The sequence below is a fragment of the Meriones unguiculatus genome, chromosome 5, assembly GCF_030254825.1.
Source record: "Meriones unguiculatus strain TT.TT164.6M chromosome 5, Bangor_MerUng_6.1, whole genome shotgun sequence".
In the NCBI taxonomy this organism is placed as follows: Eukaryota; Metazoa; Chordata; class Mammalia; order Rodentia; family Muridae; genus Meriones; species Meriones unguiculatus.
In genome coordinates this window covers 128,031,185-128,053,322 of record NC_083353.1, presented here as the reverse complement: position 1 = coordinate 128,053,322, position 22,138 = coordinate 128,031,185, and the positions used below count along the sequence as shown (strand labels likewise).

General features: G+C 42.6%; 1 protein-coding gene across 2 annotated transcripts; it reads right to left on the bottom strand.

Annotated features, from left to right (window-relative positions):
* Window positions 1-9,327: 9,327 nt before the first annotated feature.
* Window positions 9,328-22,041, bottom strand: Golt1b (golgi transport 1B). Of its 2 annotated transcripts, XM_021658879.2 has the most exons (6): window positions 21,886-22,041; window positions 17,304-17,395; window positions 15,610-15,788; window positions 13,583-13,664; window positions 11,992-12,024; window positions 9,328-11,641 (listed from the first exon to the last, which is right to left on the bottom strand). In XM_021658879.2, the coding sequence occupies exons 1-5, from the start codon at window positions 21,908-21,910 to the stop codon at window positions 12,016-12,018; spliced, it is 387 nt and encodes a 128-aa protein (XP_021514554.1). In that variant the 5' UTR covers window positions 21,911-22,041; the 3' UTR covers window positions 9,328-11,641; window positions 11,992-12,015. The 2 variants fall into 2 exon arrangements, with proteins under 2 accessions (XP_021514554.1, XP_021514553.1); XM_021658878.2 differs by lacking the exon at window positions 11,992-12,024.
* Window positions 22,042-22,138: the final 97 nt, after the last annotated feature.

The window sequence follows — 22,138 nt, the reverse complement described above, 5'->3', positions numbered from 1 at the left end:
AAGTGTGGGGCTACTTTAGAAGAAGGGAAAGTCAAAGGGATTGAGAGATAAGATTCCAGGGAATTACAGACAAATGACAAGGAAGACAGACAGACAGCAAACAGCTTGGTTTATTGGAGGCAAAGAAGGCAGCAACGCAGCTGGGTCACAGGGAAGGGTAGGACTGGCTAGGACTTGTGAAAATGTGGTCACAAGCAAAAAGGCTGTGATGGAAGGCTAGACAGGACAGGAGTGGCACAGAATGCAGAGCTAGAGATTATACACAGGAAATACACAGGAGTATTGGGTAAATAAGACAGGAGAGTATGAGAAAATAAATAAGTCCAGGGTGTTGCTTCTGCTCCAGCATGGGTGAATGAAAGTTTACAGGAACAGAGACTTCCTAAGGCACCAAATTATGAACACACAGAAATAAAAATGTGTATTTGAAAAGCAAGTAGAAATGTAGAAGAGGTGACTTGAAATGCCAGACTTAGGAACCCAGCAAAGAGACCACATTAGCTTAGCTTTTCCCTTTCTAAACAAAGGAGTAACCCATTGTTAGAACTGTAAGAATTCTAAAACTTTGAAAGTGTGGGGGATTGGGCATGAATGAAGCTTTCAGCTAGAGTAACGGACAGAACTATGAAAGCATATAGAAACTGAGCAGGTGGAAGAAAAACAGGTGAAAGTAGAGCCATCAGGAAAGAAAAGGAGTCACTTCAGGGGGCCTGATGTCAAGGAGCTCAGGAGAATGCTGTCCTGTTGAGAGCCCAGGGGCTAGCAGGTCAAGGTGCTTGCTGCCAAGCCTGATTCATTGCTTCAGTTTTATAGCTGGAACTGTACTCACATGGTAGAAGGAGAAAACACTCCTGTACATTGTTTTCTTACTGCACTCATGGTGTTGTACACACACACACACACACACACACACGCACGCGCATGCACATACACACATGGATAAATGTAGTTTAAAATTTGAGAGCCCAAACAAGATGTGAAGCAGTAGCAAATGGATTTGGAAATATGTTGCTGTCTGAGGATAGAGTCAAAATTGGATTGGGTTAAACAGCAAATTAAATATGAGGAAATCAAAACAAGTATTAGCAGCATGTCAAAAAGTCACATTTTGGGGCAGAGAAATGATGAATCTGAGTATTCTAAGCTGTGATTTGTGGAGTTACAGAGTTACTGGGAGGACTTTGTTTTCTTTTGTGCAGATGGCAAATGTTTTCCTACTTTTTACACTGCTGCATCTCAAGGCTTTTCTAGCACATGTGTGCTTGATGGAGACTTCAGCTGGTGCAGACTCCAGTAGAGCGTGGCTGTAAGCAGATCTAGAGTAATGCGAGCACTGTTAGTGGTAGATTTCAGAATTCAATGCAGGGGTATGATGGCCTCCCCTTTGTGGTGGTTTGTCATTGTCTGTTGTTAATAATCATTTGTAAGACATATGCCATTAAGGGTAATGAGAGCAAATAATGGAGAGTAAAGATAAAGAAAAAAAAAAGAAAGAGAAAGAATGGCTGGAGAGATGGCTCAGGGGTTAAAAGCACATACTACTCTTGCAGAGGACCCAGATTTGCTTCCCAGTATCCACACTGGCCAGGCCACAGCATTCTGTAGGTCTAGTCCCAGGGATTCAATGGCCTCCTTTGGCCTCCGTGGGCACCCGCAGAGAAGTTGCCCATACAGACATCCAGGCTTACACATACACAGAAAGAAAACTAAGTATAAATGGTAGTGAAATTTTTGGAGTTTTGCTTTCTTTAAAAAAACAGAAACATTTAAGAATATGTCTTTATTTTAATCCTGAGTGTGGGGACACCGGGCCGCTTCAAAGCAGCTAACTATGATTTGCCTCGTAATCTAGCAGAGATGTGATTTTGTTAGCTGTGATTGTGTGACCTTTGGAATTCTGCGGACTTTTCAAAAAGTCTATAATTCTAGAGCCCTGAGAGACAGAGTGGGTTGTTCAGTGGTTGTTGGTTGCTGTAGGTTGAGATTTGTCGAATAGTAGCGCACAAAGAAGAGACAAGAAAGAATTACATATCCGAAAGAGAAAGCTCAAGCTCCCCCCAGGGAGCTTAACACCCTAATCAGCAGGAAGTAGACTAATGATAATATCACCCCCTTTCCGACCTCTGACTTTATTCAGGGTTCTCTCTCTCTCTCTTTTTTTTCTTCCTTTCTATCATTTTTCCTCGATCTAGTGTTAGGGGGTTGAAAGGGAGGAAGAAAAGGGGTGGGGAAAAGTGGAAGAAAGAAGAACCCACAAAGTAGCAAACACTGGCTACAATAGGTCTTTAAAAATGTGTTATAAAGAAAGGACATTGTTGCAAGAGGGACAGGATGTCAGCTGTGCTGGTATCCAGCTAAAACAGCTCTGCACATAGACAGACATTGGATAAAGACCTGAGTGCGCCCAGCATACTCAGAGACACAAAATATGAGTTCATATAGTCTATATAACAAAACAGTGAACTGTTGTGTCCTGGTTTGATCTCATGTCCCCTGAGGACCCATCAGTTGAAAGTTTGTTCTACAGAATGGAACTTAAAGATGGCAGGGTCTTTCAGAGGTGGGCCCAGTGGGGTGCCTTCAGCTCTCTGTGGTGCACCCTTGAAACAAATAGTCAGAACCCCAGCCTTCTCCTCTTTTCTTTTTCTTCCCAGTCATGCAGTGAAAAATTCTGCTCTGTTTTATTGGCTGACATAGGCATGATGGAACTGTGTCCATGAGCTTATGGAATGGTACCTTCAAAAATGTGGGCCAAAAGTAAACCTTTTCATTCCATAAGATGTATTGCTTAGACATTCGCTAGAGTGACAGAGCGCCGACCACCACAAATCCATACCCTATGCGTTGCATAAATTCATTATTCTGCTCTATATGGAAAGTCAGCATGGTTAGGTTCTGGTGAGGGTCTTCTCTGCTATGCCCTCAGATGCTGGAAGAAGAAAACACATTCCTGTGGTACTTCTATAAGGGCACTTATCCCACGAATCCCATTATGTATATATGTGTGACTATATGTATATAGTATGTATATATGTGTGTATGTATGTGTGTGGGTTTTGCCTACATGCATGAAATGGGGGTTGGGGTTGACATCAAAGGATAAATATTTTTTGCCAATTCTTGGAAATGAGATTGATATTCAGATGCTAGATGTTTAGGTTTGCTCATTGTGTCAGCCAAGAAAGGATGATTGAGTTTTGGGCCATAGTTACTTTTCTTGTTGCTGGGATACACTTGCCCAAGCAATTAAAAAGAGAAAGTGTTTATTTTGGCTCACAGTTCACACATGAAGTCCATGATGGCTGGAAGTCAGGGTGGCAGGAGCTGAAAGCAGCTGGTCAAACTGTATCCACAGAGAAACAGAGAGCAATGAAGGCCTCTGCTCAGCTTACTGTCTCCTGTACCCACAGTCCAGGATCTGAGCCTAAGGAACAGTGCCACCCACAGGGAATGGGGCTTCCCACCTCAATTAACCTAGTCAAGATAGCTCTGCCATCCATCCTGGCCCTAGTGGATTAGTCTATATTATAGCCCCTGTATCTGTGGTGCAGAAAACATCTGGAAAGAGGGATTAGAATGCCTGTTAGAGCCAGAATACCAGGAAGTCTGCTGTGAAACAGTCTCTCCAAGAAATGGTTGTACAAACAAGACTGGAGCAATGGCCATATCTATGGGCCTGTGAACATGGAAGGGGAAAATTTGCAAGGTCCCACCTCTAGGGTAGCTAATGATTTCTGGGAGAATTAGTCTCTCCCAGGGACAAGCCTCTTTATTGGTTGTCAATCCAGACTGGTCAGCCTGGAAACCATTTACACAAAACAACAAAAGTGGCCTCAGTAGGTTGTATTTATATATATATTTACATGTTTATATACATAACAAAGACAATTGAAGGAAAAGAGACTATCAACTTCCAGCTTGGAAGGGCTGGAAAGGAGAGGGAAGTGACATCATTCTATTTCAACTAAAGCCACCTTTCCCCCTCCCACCTAAAGGAACAACAGAAAGGTAACTTCCCACAGGCTTAAAGGCTCAAAGTGCCCAAAGGCTCATCTAGATCTCCCCAAGTTGATAGCTGAACATCCATCACAGCTAGGAAATGAGAATGGAAAATAGCGAGGCGTTCATATTTAGGGATTTTAAGACAGTTCCTCATAATGAATCAGCAACTCTGCCAGAGATGCTGATGTGGTGGCTTGTTCCCACTGTCTTAGGAGACAGATTAAAGTTAAGCACAGTGGGTTGGGGAGCTGGCTTTGTGGGCAAAGCACTGCTGTTCAAGCCTGAGGACCTGAGTTTGATCCCCAGAACCCATATAGTGAAAAGTTGTCTTCTGACCGCCACCACACGTACACTGTGGCCCCTGCTCTCTCTCTCTCTCTCTCTCTCTCTCTCTCACACACACACAGACACACAAGCTTTAGGAAGAACAGGAAAATGAATCACCAAGAGAAACTTTCAGTCTTAAAGAAGAATAAAAATTCCCTGTTAGCTTATCTGGTGAATCCATAATTAGGTGTTTTACGTCAAAGCTGCCATTTTCCATTTTGTGGAGCAAATCAAGGGAATGGCTCTGACATGTTATCAATATTGCAGTGTCACCATGGGCAGCATGCCTGATGCTGCTCTGAAAGGCCTGACAGAGAGCCCCCAGGAAGATGTTCTGTTAAATTGCAAGGCTTTAAACAATGATGCAGTTCCGGGCCCTGAGAGGGAGCTCAGTTGTTTGGTTCAATATATGATAGGTCAAAGTCTTAAATTTTCTTCTGCTAACAGCATGGACAAGCAAGTTGTCAATCAGATAGGCTCCTCCTATACCTTTCTTAAAGGTATATTCATTAGAGATCATTTTGCCTTCATCACTAAGGTAACTTGGATTTTGAAGTTTGGCGCTAGGGTACCTAGGTTCTATTTGAACATTAATCACCTCTTACTTCATCCCTTCAGGTTGTATGTATCTGAATTGATTGGATGCTCCACCAAGGGGTGGTAGCGTCAGTACCAGTGCTTCCCTTATCACTGAAGTCGAGGCTGCCTCACAGGCTCACAGGCTCACAGGCACGAGAAGAGGCACTTGGAAGTTTTTCCAGGAAGAAGACCCCTCACTCAGCCGGCAACCAACAGGATTGCAGCCTGATTTTTTTTTGCTGCCTAAATGCCGGAATTTACAGGCGTGCTGGCGTGCCTAGCTACTGACTTCTCTGTACCCTGAAGAATCAGAACTAAAAGCGAGGGAAGCGTCACTGGGCCACACTGTAGTCAGGGCTGCATACCTCTTGTACTCCTGCCTCAGTTCTACCTCTGTTGAAATCCACAGCTCCTACCAGCCTCCCCTAAGATGAGTTGGGGATCACTGGGTCCCTTTAGTCCACTTCCCAAAGCACACAGAGAAACATCTCTGTTTTCTGCTTTTCACAATTTTCTTTCAATTTGGTACTGACAACCAGAGGTCAGGCCAGCCTGTTGGAATTGCCACATCCGGGCTTTTGCATTAAAACTCCAGCCACTACATCATAACAGATGGCTAAGAATCTGACTGCCTATCATTATAAGCAGTTTCCCAGGAACTGAAGCCAGAGATTGAAGCATGCTAGTGTTTTCAGATGTATTCACTTAGGGAACAAATTTACTTTTTGCTTTCACCTTAGGGGAGTTACTTATAATATCAGCTCTAATTACAAAAACCTCCCTGGCCCTTTCATTTCACAATGGAAGCTGTGTGTGTGTGTGTGTGTGTGTACCAATGATTCATCTTGGAGATGTGACTTCCATTGTCCTAGCATCTCGATTTCCTGAGGAAGAAAGGCTGCCCTTGGTAGTTCCTCCTGTCCAGTAACAAGCAGGAGAGACTTCTGACGGGTTCACCTCATTCACATTGTGGCTGACCTCTGCCTCCCCAAAGCTAACTCCAGCACACTAGGATTTGGAGTGGACAGCAACAGAAGATCTGGATAACTTCAATTCCATTGGGTCAACATTTACCGGCACCTCTGAAATGCCAAGGATGGATATACATTGTAAAAGACTGGAGCCTCAAGAATCGTTTGCTACCAAGTCCTATTAGGAGCCATTCTCTTGGGGACGTTGACTAGGCAGGTGGACTTTCTGGGAGATAATCTGGTATTTTGCAAGGTCTGTACTGGAATCTGCCCCAGAACTGCTTCCAGTCTCTGACACCCCTTATTTCTCTGCTGCTGTAGCTCTCAGAAATCTGTTGTGGTGTGAGCCCTCACTTTCTGGGTATTTCCCCCCTCTGATTGAACAAACCTCCTACGGGACCTTTATGAAGATGCACTGCTGTTCAGATGAATTAATTTCTAATAGTGGAATTCCTGATTTGATTCAAACAATTTTAGGAGTTAAAAAGTTAAATAGTTAATAGAAAGCTTATAGCTATAATAAATACTTTTGTGGACCTCCAGATGCTTCCCTATGAGACAGGCTTAAGACAGGTTTGTGGCCTCACAAAGGCACCATGAATTCTGGTAGGCACCATAAGTATAGGCTAGTTGGTTTGAATGTCTCATGAACCCAGAATATAATGGGGCTACCAAGAAATATCTAAATTAAGTAAAACCAGTAATGTCAAAAAATACAGTATTTTTCTTTGTTAATTCCTTATGCCTTGTCAGTTTATGACATAAAATACTGCTATTTTAAATCTACTTTGTATTTTGGAATGCAAGGCTAGATAAAGAAATTTTTAGCTTAGTACTGAAACATGTAATCACTAAAATCCCTCCATTGTAATGGGTTTATCTTTCTCTATGTTAAATACTTTTGACTATGAGGTAATTCTCTGATGTAGAGAGCTTTTGCTCAGGGTATAAGAAGTGTAACCAGGACAGTAAAGTTCGTTGGGGCCATTTTGCCTCATGAATTTTCTCTCTTGAGTGTTTTGTGTGTGTTGTCTTATTTCTATCTCTTATTTCTTATTCCCCTATAGATTCACAAATAAGTTAGAGACTCAGGGCTTCGCCATCACCCCCTCACATACTTCGGCTCACTTGACAGGAATACTTAGCCAATGGAGATGTCCACAAGAGGCCCATCTATTCGTGTTCAATCTATAGATCAAAGGGCCTCAAAGGCCAGTTAGAAGCCACTTCTCACAGCCCTGACTACAGGAAAAAAAGGTGGTCAGTTTAAGTTTTCCTTACAGCACAGCCAGTACCGAGTCACTAGAGAAAGAACCCTTGTCTCCTTCCCCTCTTCCCTGTCCTTACTGCCTGCCTCTTGCAGTCTCCAAATTTAAGTTTTTTTGAGTTTAGGTATAAAACACAAGAAAGAGATGTCACCAGCTGACCCCAAATGAAATAAGTCAGTCACCAGTATGACTGACCCCAAATCTCCGGCACCGCATCCACCTGCTTCAGTTTCTCTCCTGGACCCATCAAAGCTGGATTTGGACAAAAATCAGTATCAAATAAGTAGAACGTTCTGTGGAAAGGACCCAGGAGATCCAGCTGTCTTGGCCCAGAAGGTAACGAGGTGAAGGGAGATATGATGTGACATTTAGTGAGGTCCTCACAACTGAGAAATGTCATAGGAAAGTACTGCAGCCAGTCAGTGACTTTCAAAGATCCTACTTCAGTGAACAAGACTCAAGTTAAACTGGCCCCTGGACAAGGTTTGGTAGCTGCCCATCCATCCATCCATCCATCCATCCATCCATCCATCCATCCATCCATCCTTGTTTATCTATCATCAATAAATCATTAGCCACGATGCTTCATTCTTTAGCCCAGACTGTCCCTGACCTCTTGGCAGTCCTTTAGCTTCAGCTTCCCAAGTGGTAGAATAGATTAATAGATTCAAGATGTCCAGTTCCCACTAACAACTGACAGGATTTAGTAAATACTTACAGGTTAGCTGTGCACTGGTCTGTGGCTTTTTGTTTATAACAGATTTTATGACGAAAACCACTATAGATGAGGATGCAGTTCATTTAGGTCGTAAGTATTCAAGTGTAATAATTTCTTTTTTAGAAAACAAATATTTAAAGCCCTTTGAACTTAGAAATTAATTTCCACTCATTTTAAAATCCATTGCTCATTTTTTAAAATTCTGTAATTAACGGCAGCAACTCGACAGCATTCCCCAAAACTCCCAACTATGTGTAGTGATAAAAAATTCAGTTAAGCAGCAGTGAGTTTTGAATCTTGAGGCTTACATAAAAAACAAACAAAAAAAACCCAGAAACAATCACCCTCCCCCACCCCCACCTAGCATAAGAAATGACATTCTAGGGAAAATCTCCCCAAATTAATGCTGATATTGTGTGTGTGTGTGTGTGTGTGTGCGCGTGTCCTCCATAGATACTGTGATAATGTCACTGGAATTAGCTAGGAGACACTTCTGGGCATGCCTGTGAGGGGGTTTACTGGAAGGTTTGACTAAAACATGGAAAAACACCCTTTGAGTGGACAGAAACTTCCAGCACTGGGCCAAATGGACTGCTGGTCAGTGTCCTGCTTCTCTAGGAAAACCCTGATACATGACATACACCTGCAAACACAAGTCTGTTACACAGCTAGAGGCTCAACCACTCTAAAAGTTCTAAGTGGAGAGAAATAAAGAGACCTGGTTTGTCTGGACATTATTTTGCCGCCATCTGTTTCAGGGCAACTCAGTATATTTGGAAATGTTAGAGTTAAAAATTCCTTATGGACAGCTCTTATTCTTTTTCTAATTGCTGGCATTTGGTCACAGGCTTTAAGCTCCCAAGATACTCAGCGTCGTCTATTGACTAACCAAATGCTTAGCAGATCCCTAGACTTTTTTGGTTGTTGAAAGCATCTATATAGCCCTGGCTGCCTAGAACTCACAGCAATCAGCCTGCACTGCTTCCCAAGTGCTAGGATTAAAAGCTGCTCCAACATGCCCCAAAGAATTTAACATTTTAAAAAACAGCATATGGCTGTTCACTGACATTTATTTTATGTGCATGTTCTGCTGCATGTGTGTGCACTACACGCACATCTAGTGTCTGAGGTGCAGAGGGTGCCAGATCCTCTGGACCTGCAGTTACTGAAAGCCTTGAGCCTCAACATAGTTGCCAGGAACCAAATCTGGATGCTCTCCATGAGCGATGAACTCCTGAGCCTTCTCTCCATCCACTCAAAAATTCTTTATATATTTTAATAGTTTTTAAGTGTTTTTTGTGTGCTAATTTAGTTGTTATATGACTATATTTAAGCAATTTGGAAATAAAAGTGTTCAAGGCCATTTGACAAGCAAAACTGCACCTTGCACGTAGGCCCAGTTTTTAAAATAAGGTAGGTTAAACTTTTAAAACTTCAAAGTAAAGATAAACTTGACCATCACTGAATAGAAAAGTACCCTTTTATTGAGGTAAGACAAGTGTATTTACAATATGCCATTGTTAGAGTATATAATTTGACCATGAGACTTTTAAAGCAGCTGAATTCCAGAGAATTATGAGGGAAAAGAAAACATTGCAAGCATGTTTCTGTTACAGGACACATTAGGACATGACAGAAACACTTAAGGCTGAATAATGGACCTTGTCCTCCATCTGAGGGTAATAATTTTGTCACAAAAATCAGAAGGCTGACTTTAGAAGGGGGTGGGGCGAGGGAACCCTCAAGAATAGGGCCCCCAGGAGTCTGGCTGGTTTAAAGTCAGAGCCTCTTCACAGTTCTGATTGAGAAACGCAGTGTTGCTAAGCAGTCTCCAGGCCCACTGCAGACTCACCCCAAACTGAAAGCTGCCCAGCCCTCTGCCTTAGTAAGGACTATAAGCCTTTCATGTCTTCTCAGGTCTGGTGTTTTCTGAAGTCAAACCGCTGAAAGGGGATGTTTGCTGCAGTGCAAAAACACTTTGCTAGGGTCATGTCTATAAAGAAGTTGAATGGCAGACTTGTGCTCTAACACCTAGCCACCGTCAATCGTATGGGCCTAAGCCTATGAAAAAATCTACAGGGAACCTTATACAAGTTCTCAAAGCATAGCACTGACATTCCACGGAGGTGTGACTGTTTGAGGAACATCAGACACAACGCCAGGTCTTTTATTATCCCATGAGCTACTGAGGTAGGATTCTCCATTTGTCGAGTTTTCACAGGTTACACCATACAGTCAGATGCAAGTACCAAACATGACAGTAATTCACAAGAATGAACCATCTACAAACCAGTCCTTCCTTCTGCAGACTGGCAAGGCTGGGGATTCTCCTGGCACCGAGAGATTTAACTAAAAACAATAAACATTGTAATGTCTTTGTAGAAATGGTTTGTAAATACATATAATTTCAATTATGATTTTCTGCATTAAAAAGCTTTGAGACTGTTAAAAATAAATAGTGCAATCATTAGTGGTTAAGATAAATAGTACTGTGTCCGATGAAGTGCTCCCTTGTCCAACGGAGAAGCTAACACCTCGTGCAAGGAAAGAAGGCATTACTGTTCCTGTTGGCAAATCAGCAACAGAAGGGAAAGATAAGTCCCCCAGGGTCACATTTATGGATAACCATGGCCAGGCTAGTATAATGAAATAGCTTCTGCATGTCAAGGGTGGCATCTTTTCTCCTAACTCAAGGTGGAGAACAGTGGGGGGAGCAGATGTGGTGCATGCTGGTTTTTTACAATAAAGCTAAAAATAAGAGGAAAATTAAAGATTAGACAGCCCTTCTCAGTCAGAGAATCAAGCCTTTGACATGTTACACACCTTCAACATTGCCGTAAGTTAGGAAAACAAGGTGGGAAACTGTGACATTTTCTAAGAACATAACAAGAAAAAAAACCAAACTACATCATAGCATGGGAGAGTTCATCTGGTGTGCCTCACTGAGGATCCTAAAACTGGTTCCAGCACTCTCTGTGGCAGACTATCCATGGTCAGAACGTTCCGTGCTTGACTTCTGTGTGTGGCAGGTGGTATAGACACACCCAGGCCACACTCAAGAGCTCTGCGCATCCAGACTATTGTAGAGTCAAGAAAGCACTTGGTCAGCTATGACTGAGGAAGTAACAGCTCAGAATGACCTCTGCGTATTCCGAAAAAGAATATCTAGTTCAGATATCTTATCTGGCTCCAAAATATTAAGATTCAAAAGGACCACAAAAGTTTTATTTTATCCATGTTTACAAAAAAAAGTGATTCACACATGAAACTGGACTTTCCTTGGGCTTATACATGGAGACGACATAATCCAATCCAATTCATTATCAGAAACCCAGTACACCTAGAAATATCTGGGCCTTCATAATGGACATTATAAAAAAAAATCAAAATGCGTATTTGTGTTCCTGAATCTTCTAAAAAAAAAAAAAAAGTAACAGACACCATGGTTCTCTACAAATGGCTGTTTCACATGTTGCAGCAAGACTAAGAAACAGCCTTCTCAAGTCACTAAGCGTCGGAACAGGCTCCATCCTCTCCGTGTGCGGACCGCTCAGACCGCCTGGTCACAAGTCTGCTGTCACTGCTTCTTCCGTAACTGTCGGGACTTTGGAGGGCATACGTTTTAAACTTCTGTAAAGAACTTTATAAGCTAGTTCGTGAAATTTAACTTTGTGCTGAATATTCTTCAAAAGGGTTTATAAATAATACAATATTTGAAAGTCTTCAGTCCCCTGCTGTTATACCATATTGTTGCTTTCTCCAACTTTATCTACAAACTGTAAGGAGAAGAAAAGCATAGTTAGAGGCAGTCAGGCACTGTACAGCACTGAATCAACACTTTAAAACATCCAGTTTTACAAGATTTGCAGGAATTCAAGGCATGACTGACAGTGGTTAACTGGATGGTGTCCACCACCATCTTCTCAGGTGTATAAAATTACTTTTCTAAAAGTCGCTTCTGCATGACATGTTATACACATGAGTTTAAAGGTGAAACATGAGAAATGCAACACAATGAGTAAAATAATGTATAAAATGACACTGACACTGCTAGCTCAACAAAAAGAAAAGACTGAAATGCCGGCCACTCATGCATTAATGAACCCAATAAGATATTTCCACTGACCATTCCTGTGGATCTCTTCTGGGCCTATGTGGTCTTTGGACAAACAGATTTAACTCAATTAAGTTCAGTAATCAACAACAGCTATCAACTAAAAATATGTTAAATGAGCATTCTGGACATTATCCTGAAGTGGGCAAAGACACTGAAACACTCAGTGTTGCCAACACAAATTTATAAATGTCAAATACAAACTTCAATGAACACTTATGTAAATGGTTACTGACTTTGGCTACTCCATCCCAAATCAGAAAGAGTTTGTCTTTCTGCAACATCCCAGATAGTGATGTACAGCTTGCAACAGAGTGTATACAATCACTGGCTGCTGCAGGGCAGAGCACTGTGAGTTTAGCCACACAGCCTCTGCTCTCACGCCTCACATCTGTGACTTAGGCAATGACTACAGAACCTTATTGTATTGGCTGCCCATTTACACAATTACTACAGAATTCCTAACCGACACAATAAGCTATTACAACTTCAGCTCTAAGTTAATTCACTCTTTATATAAAGAGCATCTAAGTTGAGTCTGGTATTAAGGACAAATGGAGCCTCGTTCCACCCCACCCCATGCTGAGGTATCGACTTTGAAATGATCATCAAGAGGTGACTACAGAGTAGGTGGACTCACTGGAACCTTAAATTTCAGAGGTAGAGAAACACCATATCCACTCTTCACAGACAACTGCAGATGCCCAAGCTGTGTCAGGAGAGCTGCTCTGCCTCTAGAGTGAGCTGGCATGGAACGTGACTGGGCTTACAGTGGTCTTCCATTTTTCTAGAAGTCCAAGTTCCTCTCTGCTTCTCTAGATAAACTCAATGGGCTTAACCACCCTTTGTGCTTTATCCTAGGTATTCAGAATAGCACGGAAGTATGAAATAGTCTTCACCAGGTGACTTCTGACATGAGTTGCTCTAGAGCCCAAAGAATTGCTCCATCTCCATCATTCTTTCTGTATTTCAGGATCTCATTTAGTTTCCAGACTAAGAAAGATGGCTACAAATAAGTCACCCAGAGTTGTAATGAGATTGACTAGGTCTGAGTTCAATAAAATGTCACCCTTCATTCATTCACTTGGAAAAAATGTTAGGCATTTTTATCGTGAGTGGCAGGTGTAATGTTGGGCCCTGGGGAAAAATGGCTAATAGCCATCTGCCCTGGAGGACTACGGCCACAGGCCTGGAGTTCCCTTCTTGATAATTAAAACAGGTAAATGTTATGACAGAGGTGCATACAAGGAAGGCAGGTAAAGCCTGAGAAGCCTCTGAAACTCCACAATAGATGGCAGCCTTCATGGCACCCTGAATACAGGAAGGGTTTCACTTATCAACTCAAAAAAGTAGTTTAGCATTATTAATTGGAGTAACATCAAAACAGAGAATACTGAAAATGGAGTGGTCAAATAAAATGTCAGGTTTCATAGGTCTAGGAGCGATTAGTTTCTGGTTTTCATGGTAAACAGGATCTATATGACATAATCATTTGTACTCTAATGACTTAATTAATTACATCAATGATTTAAACTACCAGTGAAAAGGCATAACATTCATTTGGTGGATTTAAAAATGCATTGCTAAATATGCAGCTACTTACTGATCTGATTCCAGGTAGATTTAGGAGGGATCCAAGGACAGGCACTCTTCTGATAAAGCCGACGACCACGGGAAAGAAGCCCCTGGGAGGCAGATGACAAGGTAATCAGACCTCAGTGCTCTCTACCAGGAGGAACTATGAGATGGAGACTTCAGGGCACTAGTTAGAAGTGCGGTTAACAACTTGATTACTGCTAAAATGGTACCCAGAGTATAACTGGACCTAGCTGTGCCATGATTGGACCATACGCTTTCTGTTCTACTGCAGAAGACAGGGGAGTTGGGAGGCGGATAACCAGAAGAAACCAGCTGCTGAGACTCTATGTTTAAAACCACGAACACAACACTGACAGTCCACTTACCAGATGGTCAGGCTCCTGTCACGTCAGTTTTTGGTGTGGGTACATGACCACAGAAGTGACACAGCCTCTAATTAGCTGTGATCAGTGAGGCCACCTCTATCTAAGATCAGAATTACTTTAAGAACACTCAAGAAATATACTGTATTGGGTCTTAAAATGCAATTCACAGGGATGAAAATACCACAGTGGAGAGAGGTTAGGAACCACCAGCTTCAACTCTGAAGCTACAGGAAGTGAAGTGGCCCCACCTCAGAGGAACAGCTCTTAAGGTCCAACTAGGCACATGCTTCAAAGACAAGCAGGTCACTGTATTAGTATTACTAAGTTCAAATGGATATTTAAAGGTGACAAACAGGAGACTTTACACACTGCTACTGAGGGCTATTTGTATTTGGAGAAAGAACGACACCCTTAGCTCTAGATCTCAGGCCGAGACTCCCTCAGAACAAACAAATCTCAACAGCAGTATAAGGGTTATACCCGACGCCTCTAAATCACAAAGCTGATGTATTAATGCAATTTCCCAATGAGTGACAGCATCTCGTTCTATGCTGGCATCAAGAGCCAACTCTGTCCACTTAACCTTCACTGCCGGAATCTACAGACTTGCCAGTATTTGCCCTCAGTCGCTCACATGCTCAACTTTTCGATTGTGAGATGCTTTGCCCTGGGAACCACCCTTCCTTCCTCTCTCTTTGCCTGACGATTCTTACTCCCAACTCCTCTCTGCCCTTTTTCCCCCACTTCCAACGGTGCACTGGCAATGTTCAATCCCCTAATTTTATATTGTGCACCAAGCCTGAGCCTTTTAACTATTTTCCCTGCCTCCAGTTCATTCCAAAATGCATTCTATTTTTTTTTTCTTTTCTTCTATTGATGTGTGTGAGCATGCAGCACTACCATGACATGTAGAGGTCAGAGGACAACTTATAAGAGACAGTTTTCTAATTCTATGAAGTAGGTCCTGGGGATCCAATACAGGTCTGTTCTTAGACTTGGTGGCAGGTACCTCTAACTACTGAGCTATCTCACTGAACCTGGATGTGCACTTCAGCCTGACGCTACAGCAGTCTTAAGATGCCCACCTGGCTCAACTGTCTCTAGCTTAAGAATCTTTTGTGTTCTTGCCTCTTTGTTACAGACTTGGCTCTTTAGCCTAAATCTGGTAAGATAATAACTCATAGAAGTATGCACCCTGGCATACACATTCTTTTCAGCCTCTTCTTTAGTGATTCACGTTTCTATTGGGAAAATGTTCCCCCTTTTTCAGAACAAACAAGAGCTTACCACACACATGCACTAAAAATGTCCCTGAAATAGTTACTATGGAGCAACACATTTATATAAGGAAATGACAAATCCATGAACCTATCTTATCTACCCTGTTAGAAATACCAAACCCTGAACCTTACAAATGGCAATAAAATGAATTATGTAGCATTGAAAATATTTTACAAATACTTTATTACCTCACTCAGGCATTCATTTACATTTAGGAAACAGTTTTATAGTTGACCTAAAATTATAATAAAAAACTCAATATAAACAACAGTCATTCAGGAAGTGATCCTCCCATATTGGCCTAACTACCTAGGATTCTGCAATAGTAATCAGATACACTGGCTCATGAAAAGAAAAAGAAAAGAAAGGAAAAGAAGGGCCTTACCTGAACAAGAGAAAGAATCCATAAATTTCGAAGATCATGCCTATCAAAGGCCAACCAATAAGGACCACGAACACACCACCCAGGAAAAATCCAGTGGCTTTCACTTTATGCTTCTGGAAGAAGAATCTGAATGTTCTTTCTAGACCAATTACAAAAGCCAAGCCAGCCACAAACAGAACCTAGGAGAGAAGACAACACAGCACAGAAAAGAGTTAAACACTGTAGAAGAGCAAGGAGGAGACTCAGCAGGGAGGCAGTTTTCTTGGCCTCTGAGCTGGGCAGTGCCAGAGCCCTGGAGTGTTCTTCCAGCAGCAGAACCAGGGAGTGGGGCAAGCGTGCTGGAAGTCTGCTGTCTTCCCTGGCCTCATCCTTTGTCTATCTCCACTCAATGGAGAGAGAAGATGAAATGGCACATAGGGATCCACAACTACAGCAGATTCCTCAGCTTGGCGGCATGGGAAAGAAAATGGGTTAGTCTAAGCTGACAGCTGGAGAGACCTGGATGGCCAGCTTGCTTTAATTATGTCACCCACCTGGATTCCCTGATTCTGCAACAGTCACTGTGGGGATTTGGTGACAGATATGCAGATAGCACTAAGATAAGTGCAAAGCCAGGAGAAAAGAGCAGCAGCAAAGTGACACGTGTGTAAGACATCATCTCTGAGCTTGCTTTCCCCTTCCTTGTGTGTAACACGCCTCTGCGTCAGCTTTCCTCAGGGACAGTTACTCCTTAGCAAGACATACTGAGCCCAGCCGCTAGCGTCACATTCCCGACACACCGACCAGATCAAAACACCAACTTCACTATCCTTCCTCCTTTCAATTAAAATAGGTCACAGACTTTAAAAAATCTAGAGTCACTCAATGACTTTTCTACCTTTTACCAAGGGGGATTTTACTTACTTCTGGAACTCCTGTATAACCTCTGACACGTGGATAGGGCAGTACACAAGCAAGCAAACAAGGCATATTGTTGCTAAGGAAGTCAGCTAATACCACAACCAAGTACTCAAAAAAAAAAAATAAAAATAAAAATTGACTTATTCATTCATTTACCAGTATGGAGGCACGTGCATGGAGGTCAGAGGATATCTTAGAGGAGTTGGTTCTCTTCTCCCATCAAGTAGGTTCCAGGAGTTGATTAATGGCAAGCCCCTTTACCCACTGAGCCACCTCACAGGAAGAGGTACTTTTTAAAAACTTTTAGATTACTGAAAATGTGTGTATGCACTGTAATCACATGTACAGTCTCAAATGTTTTCATTAAAACTATTTTCATAAATTTACTTACACAAGGGACTAGCAAGTCATCTCTTTTTGTGTTTTAAGACAGCACCTTCCACTGTAACCCAGGCTAGCTTTAAACATGTGGCAATCCTCCTGCCTCAGTTTTCTATGCATTGAGCTTACAGGTCTGAGCCTCCAGCCCTGGCTAGGTCACCTGCCTTGATCCTCCTTTCAGGGGTAGAACTCATTTAATCTATGGTGAATGCCACCACAAACACATATTAGAATTGTTAATGAAGTAGGAACCTTCTTAGGCTTATTTTCCTTTCATACAGAGAGCTGAGGGGGTTCACTGCTGCTGCAAAGAGTGAACCCAACAGTCATTTACCTATGATTAAAAAGCAAGAAGTCATTAGTAGACAAAACTGCCTGAGGGAAATTTAAAATAGACATATTCAAAAACTTACATTTCCAATAGCCAGCAGTGCTTTGTCAAAAAAGAGAATCATTCCAAAGAACAGGAAAAACACTCCAAATCCTGTTAAGCCCATGCCGATTTCTGCAACATAAACCATACGGTTAAAGCCAAAAAATAATCAGGCCCCACAACCCTATAAGCCCAGAGCAGAAATCCCCTACCCTGCAGGTCAGCTTCCTCCAGCATCAAGATCATTAAAAGTGGCATAGTTCTATGGCCAAATGTAAATTAGGAAGAGGCGAAAATTCCAAATTCTTAGGCAGAAGACAGGAAAAAAACAGGTCTAGATTCTAAACCTTTGCTTACATTTATTTTCACCTGTGGAAAAAACCTCTCTGGCCTTAGACAAACATGCATAAGCTTTAATTATTTGTCTCCTACAAACTTTACACTACAAATGTTTACATGTTTAAGACTAGAAGCTGAAATTATAACCTAGCCTACATTTTTACTTCTTAGAAACTAACACTTGTCAATCAACTACTAGAGACTAAGGGTTGTTGTAGGTACTGAATACAGTGGTGTGGACACAGCTTAAGCAAGGCCTACCCTGCATAAAAAATGCTTTACTGACCTTACATTGTCTAGGTCTTTTATTTTGTCTGAGGCCACAGATGCACTTGTTACTGCCACTAGCTGGCAATCTTTTTCTTTTAAAAGAAATTTCTTTTTTTTTTTTTTTAAAACTGCTGTTTGTATTAACGATTTCTGACCTGTTACTTATTATTTTTTCCTTGGCTATACAGAGCTAAAATCCAGGCCAGTTACAACCCTCCCTCCCTGGAAAAACAAAACCCAAACTGAAAAGCAACCCCCACCAAACCAAACCAAACCAAAAAAAAAAAAAACAAAAACAAAACAACAACAAAAAAAAAAACAACCAAAAAAACAATACCACCCCCCCAAAAAAAAAACCCGAAAATTAAGACTGAACCACTTTATAGGGTCTGTTGAACTGATACTTTATAACGTTTACCTCTTTCTACATCTCATGTCCTAACTTTTTTGATACTATCTTTCACTCTGTTTCTAAAATTAGTCTCAAAGAATTTACAAGCTTTTCTACCATCATTCTAGTTTAAATGTATTTCAGATGCAAATACCAAAAGGAATTCCAGGCTAATACTTTCTTGCTCAAATATCTTAGGAGAATGTGCTAAAACTATTAAGGTGTCAGACAGTAATTTCCTAGAGAAAAAAAATGGAGGAAGTGAAACTATTAAGTAGCTAGTACTTAGTAGGAATCATAACAGCCAAGTTATCTCAATGGGACTGACTTCTTTATTCACAGATTATCTTAACGATTACAGAAAATCCAGGATGTTCGTTTAGGAAACAGGAACTCAAGCTGAGAAAGCACTTGCTGTGCAAGCATGAGGATCAGAATTCACATCCTCAGCATCCAGACTGAAAGCCAGACATGATGGTTCATGCCTACAATCCCAGGGCTGGGGAGGCAGAGATGCTCACTGGCCAGGCAGTATAGCCAAATCGATGAGCCCCTGCCATACACACACACACACACACACACACACACACACACACACACTCTAAAAGCATTCCCAGGTTTGAAAATAAAGGAAGGAAATTATATGGAGATACAATTACTATTCATTGAGAACTTGCTAGGAGCCAGGCACTCTGAAGTGCTTCCCAGAGTATATGCAATGCAATGCAGTCCTTCCAGTACCACTGGAATGTAGGTGGAATCACATCACTTTAGGATTGGAAGAACTTGATACTTAGAGAGGGGATTTAAGCTGCCAAAAATGAAACTATGGTCTATTTTAATCATAAATATTTTTATCATAGTTACGAAAACTTATTAAACTTGTGGTAGCTGCAGTGGAAAAGGACACCCATGAAGGTTTTTACAGTGCAATGTCCACACATGTGCCTCATGACTCCTTTAACAAAATTCCGAGGCACCAAGTTGTAATGGAGAATTAGTGTGGGTGGCAGCCAAGCTACAAGCAGCAGGTAGACTTCAGACCCAGTCTTCTCACTCCACAATCCTACTACAGCCAGGAACCCAAACATTCCCATGACCTCATGAAGGGCAGCTCATAAGGGGACAGCTGCCTGTGAACCTTTGCCAAACTGGCACTAGCACAATGCTACAAGGAATACCCCATTGAAATGGGTCAAAGACCTTATCACTTGCCTTTCTTGTCTAAAGATTTTCCTTTGTCCCTGTCCTTATCCGTCCATAAGTTCACTGAAGTCAAAAGGCCTATATGGCACAGGGCTCTTCCTGCCAGAGTCACACTTGGGAAAACATACTCGCCTATCTTCATTTTTTTCTACCCATTAAAAATTAAAGTTTGATAAAAGCAATATGAGACTATAACAAGAACAACAAAAAGGGCCACTGAAGAAATGTTATAACGAAAGACCAGTTTAGCCCAATGTTAATCACTGCTGACATTTTAGTGATGGTGACACCTTCACAAATACTGAGAGCAGCCCCACCTTCCTCATCACACCCTTTAAGAAACAGAAGAGTTCAGGCAGGTACTGATCCCAGTAAGCCAAACAAACACCACAGCAGTACTTTACCTAATGTGACAACACAGACATAGCATGGAAGCTGTCCCCACTGCATCTCCCTGAGTACTTCTGACATTTCATTAGGCCCTGCTGGAACGGGCAGAGTCTACTAGAGTGTCTCAAGCCAGCCATGAACTGTCACCTAAGTGACTCTGCTCAGAGCTTGGTCACCCTCTTCACAACTGAAAGCCCTGAATCATGCTGGCACCTCTCTGGGATGCTACTGTTTTCTTGCAGACAACGAAGACACAGATACAATCTGATTTTGAAAAGCCTAACCATTGGCTAATCTTGCAGACAACAAAGACACAGATACAATCTGATTTTGAAAAGCTCCTGTGCCCTAACCATTGGCTCTAATGTACCATCTCACCCCAGGCACTGACAAGTTAACATCACAGAATTTCACCCTCCCAAAAAGTGTGATAAAATGTAGGGGGAAAGCTACTTTTTCTGCTCACAGTCCAATTCCTCACTGTCTTGGTTTTTTTGGAGAATGACATTCTCTGCCCCGTGCACAGGGCAGTTTATGTATCACAGACTTGCACTATCTCCAGATATGAATGTTTACATCAAGTCTCCTTAGAGGCCAGCACTACAGTGAAAAGAGCAAAAACTTCAGAGCCAGTAGTCCCAGAACCATGGCTTTGTATGTTACTGAATGGCTTACACTGTCCAATTAAAAAATGTTCTGTGTCTGCCTTACCATGCTCATGTAAAAATTAAGCTCAGTAATAAAAACGACTCTTCCAGTGGTTCCTAGCATTCACACCAGGCATAAAAGAGCTGCCTGTAACTCCAGCTCTGGGAGGATGCTGACACTTATTTTTGATTAGAACCAAATGAGGCTGACGGATCGAGAGACAACCCTCCTGGGCTCCACACTCTGTGTGGCTACAGTCCAAAGTCAGGTACAGAGTGGGCATGATTGGGCTGTCAGGGTCTGTAGGGAAACACAGATCTGTGACATTCCGGTGTGCTGTAAACTGAATTTAAATCTCAAGACTCCACTTGAGAATAACTTCAAGGAAGGTTTCATTTCATTTCAATGGGATGTTAGAACCTTGAAAATCTAAGTTGACTACAGTTTGAAGAAACACAGTTCAGGGGAATGAACAAGAGACAGGTAAAAAATCATGTCTATAAAAAGATCATTAAAAAGTACAGAGTCTGGACAGATATGTAAATAGAAAAATAATTAAGACTGAAAAGAAAAGGTAGAAAAATGAAAACATCACAGTGAACAATGGTGGAGCCAGGGATAAAAACTCTCCGGCTAGTCTGTAGAACACTTTGCAGGCACGCATGCTCTGATCTCCGGGGCTGCAAAAAAGGCAAGACAGCAAAGCTGATGGGAATGATGAGACAAGCAGAAATGGATGCTAAAATAAAACACTCCACAAAGTACAGTATCCCACACTAATAAAGAAATCCTTTACCTGTAGAGACAGGCAGGATCGTTCATGCTGGTAATCTCAGAACTTTAGAGACTGGGGCAGGATTACAAATTGGAGGCCAGCCCGGACACAATGAGCGCAAGACTAGCCTCATTTACATACACAGTGTGATCCTGACTCCTAACAGAAAACTAAACACTGCCCCCAATAAAAGTCAAGGCTCTAACTGAGAGCAAAGTGACTTTAAAATTAGCAAACTCGGCTGAAACTTAAAAGGGCAGAAAACTGAAGTCCTTGCAAGAGAATTTTTGGGTAGGACAGTAAGAATAGTGTGTGGAGGCAGTAACAATCACTGCTGTCTACGCTGGAGCCTGGGTGCAGGCGGACGGGTCCCACTCCCGCCTCCCGGGAAACTTTGTCCGCCGGCGGCTCCGCGGATCAGAGCGCGGGTGTCACCGGGGCGAAGGCAGAGGCGCCACTTGATCCGGGGCAGGTCGGCTCCCGCCGCGGCTCCCTCCCTCCCGCAGGCCGCCGCCCCACGCCGCGCTCGCTCCATTCATTGCGGGGCGGAGCAGAGGCTGCGGCGGGAGCGCGGGCCAAACACAGGGGCCCGGCAGCGCTTACTCTGCGTATCCGTGAGGGAGATCATGGCGGCGGCGGCGGCGAGGACCGCGGAGCCTCGGGGCTCACGCTACCAAGTCTAGTCCGGAGAACAGCCACGGGGACGCCGCCCGGGCCCGAGCCGCCACGTCTTCCGGAAACACGCAGCCGCCGCCGCCGGGCCGCAAGACCGCCCCCTATTGGTTGCGGCGTAGCCAATAGTGCGCGTTCTTGTTGAGATGTGCACCTGCACGCCGAATCACGCCACCAATCAGAG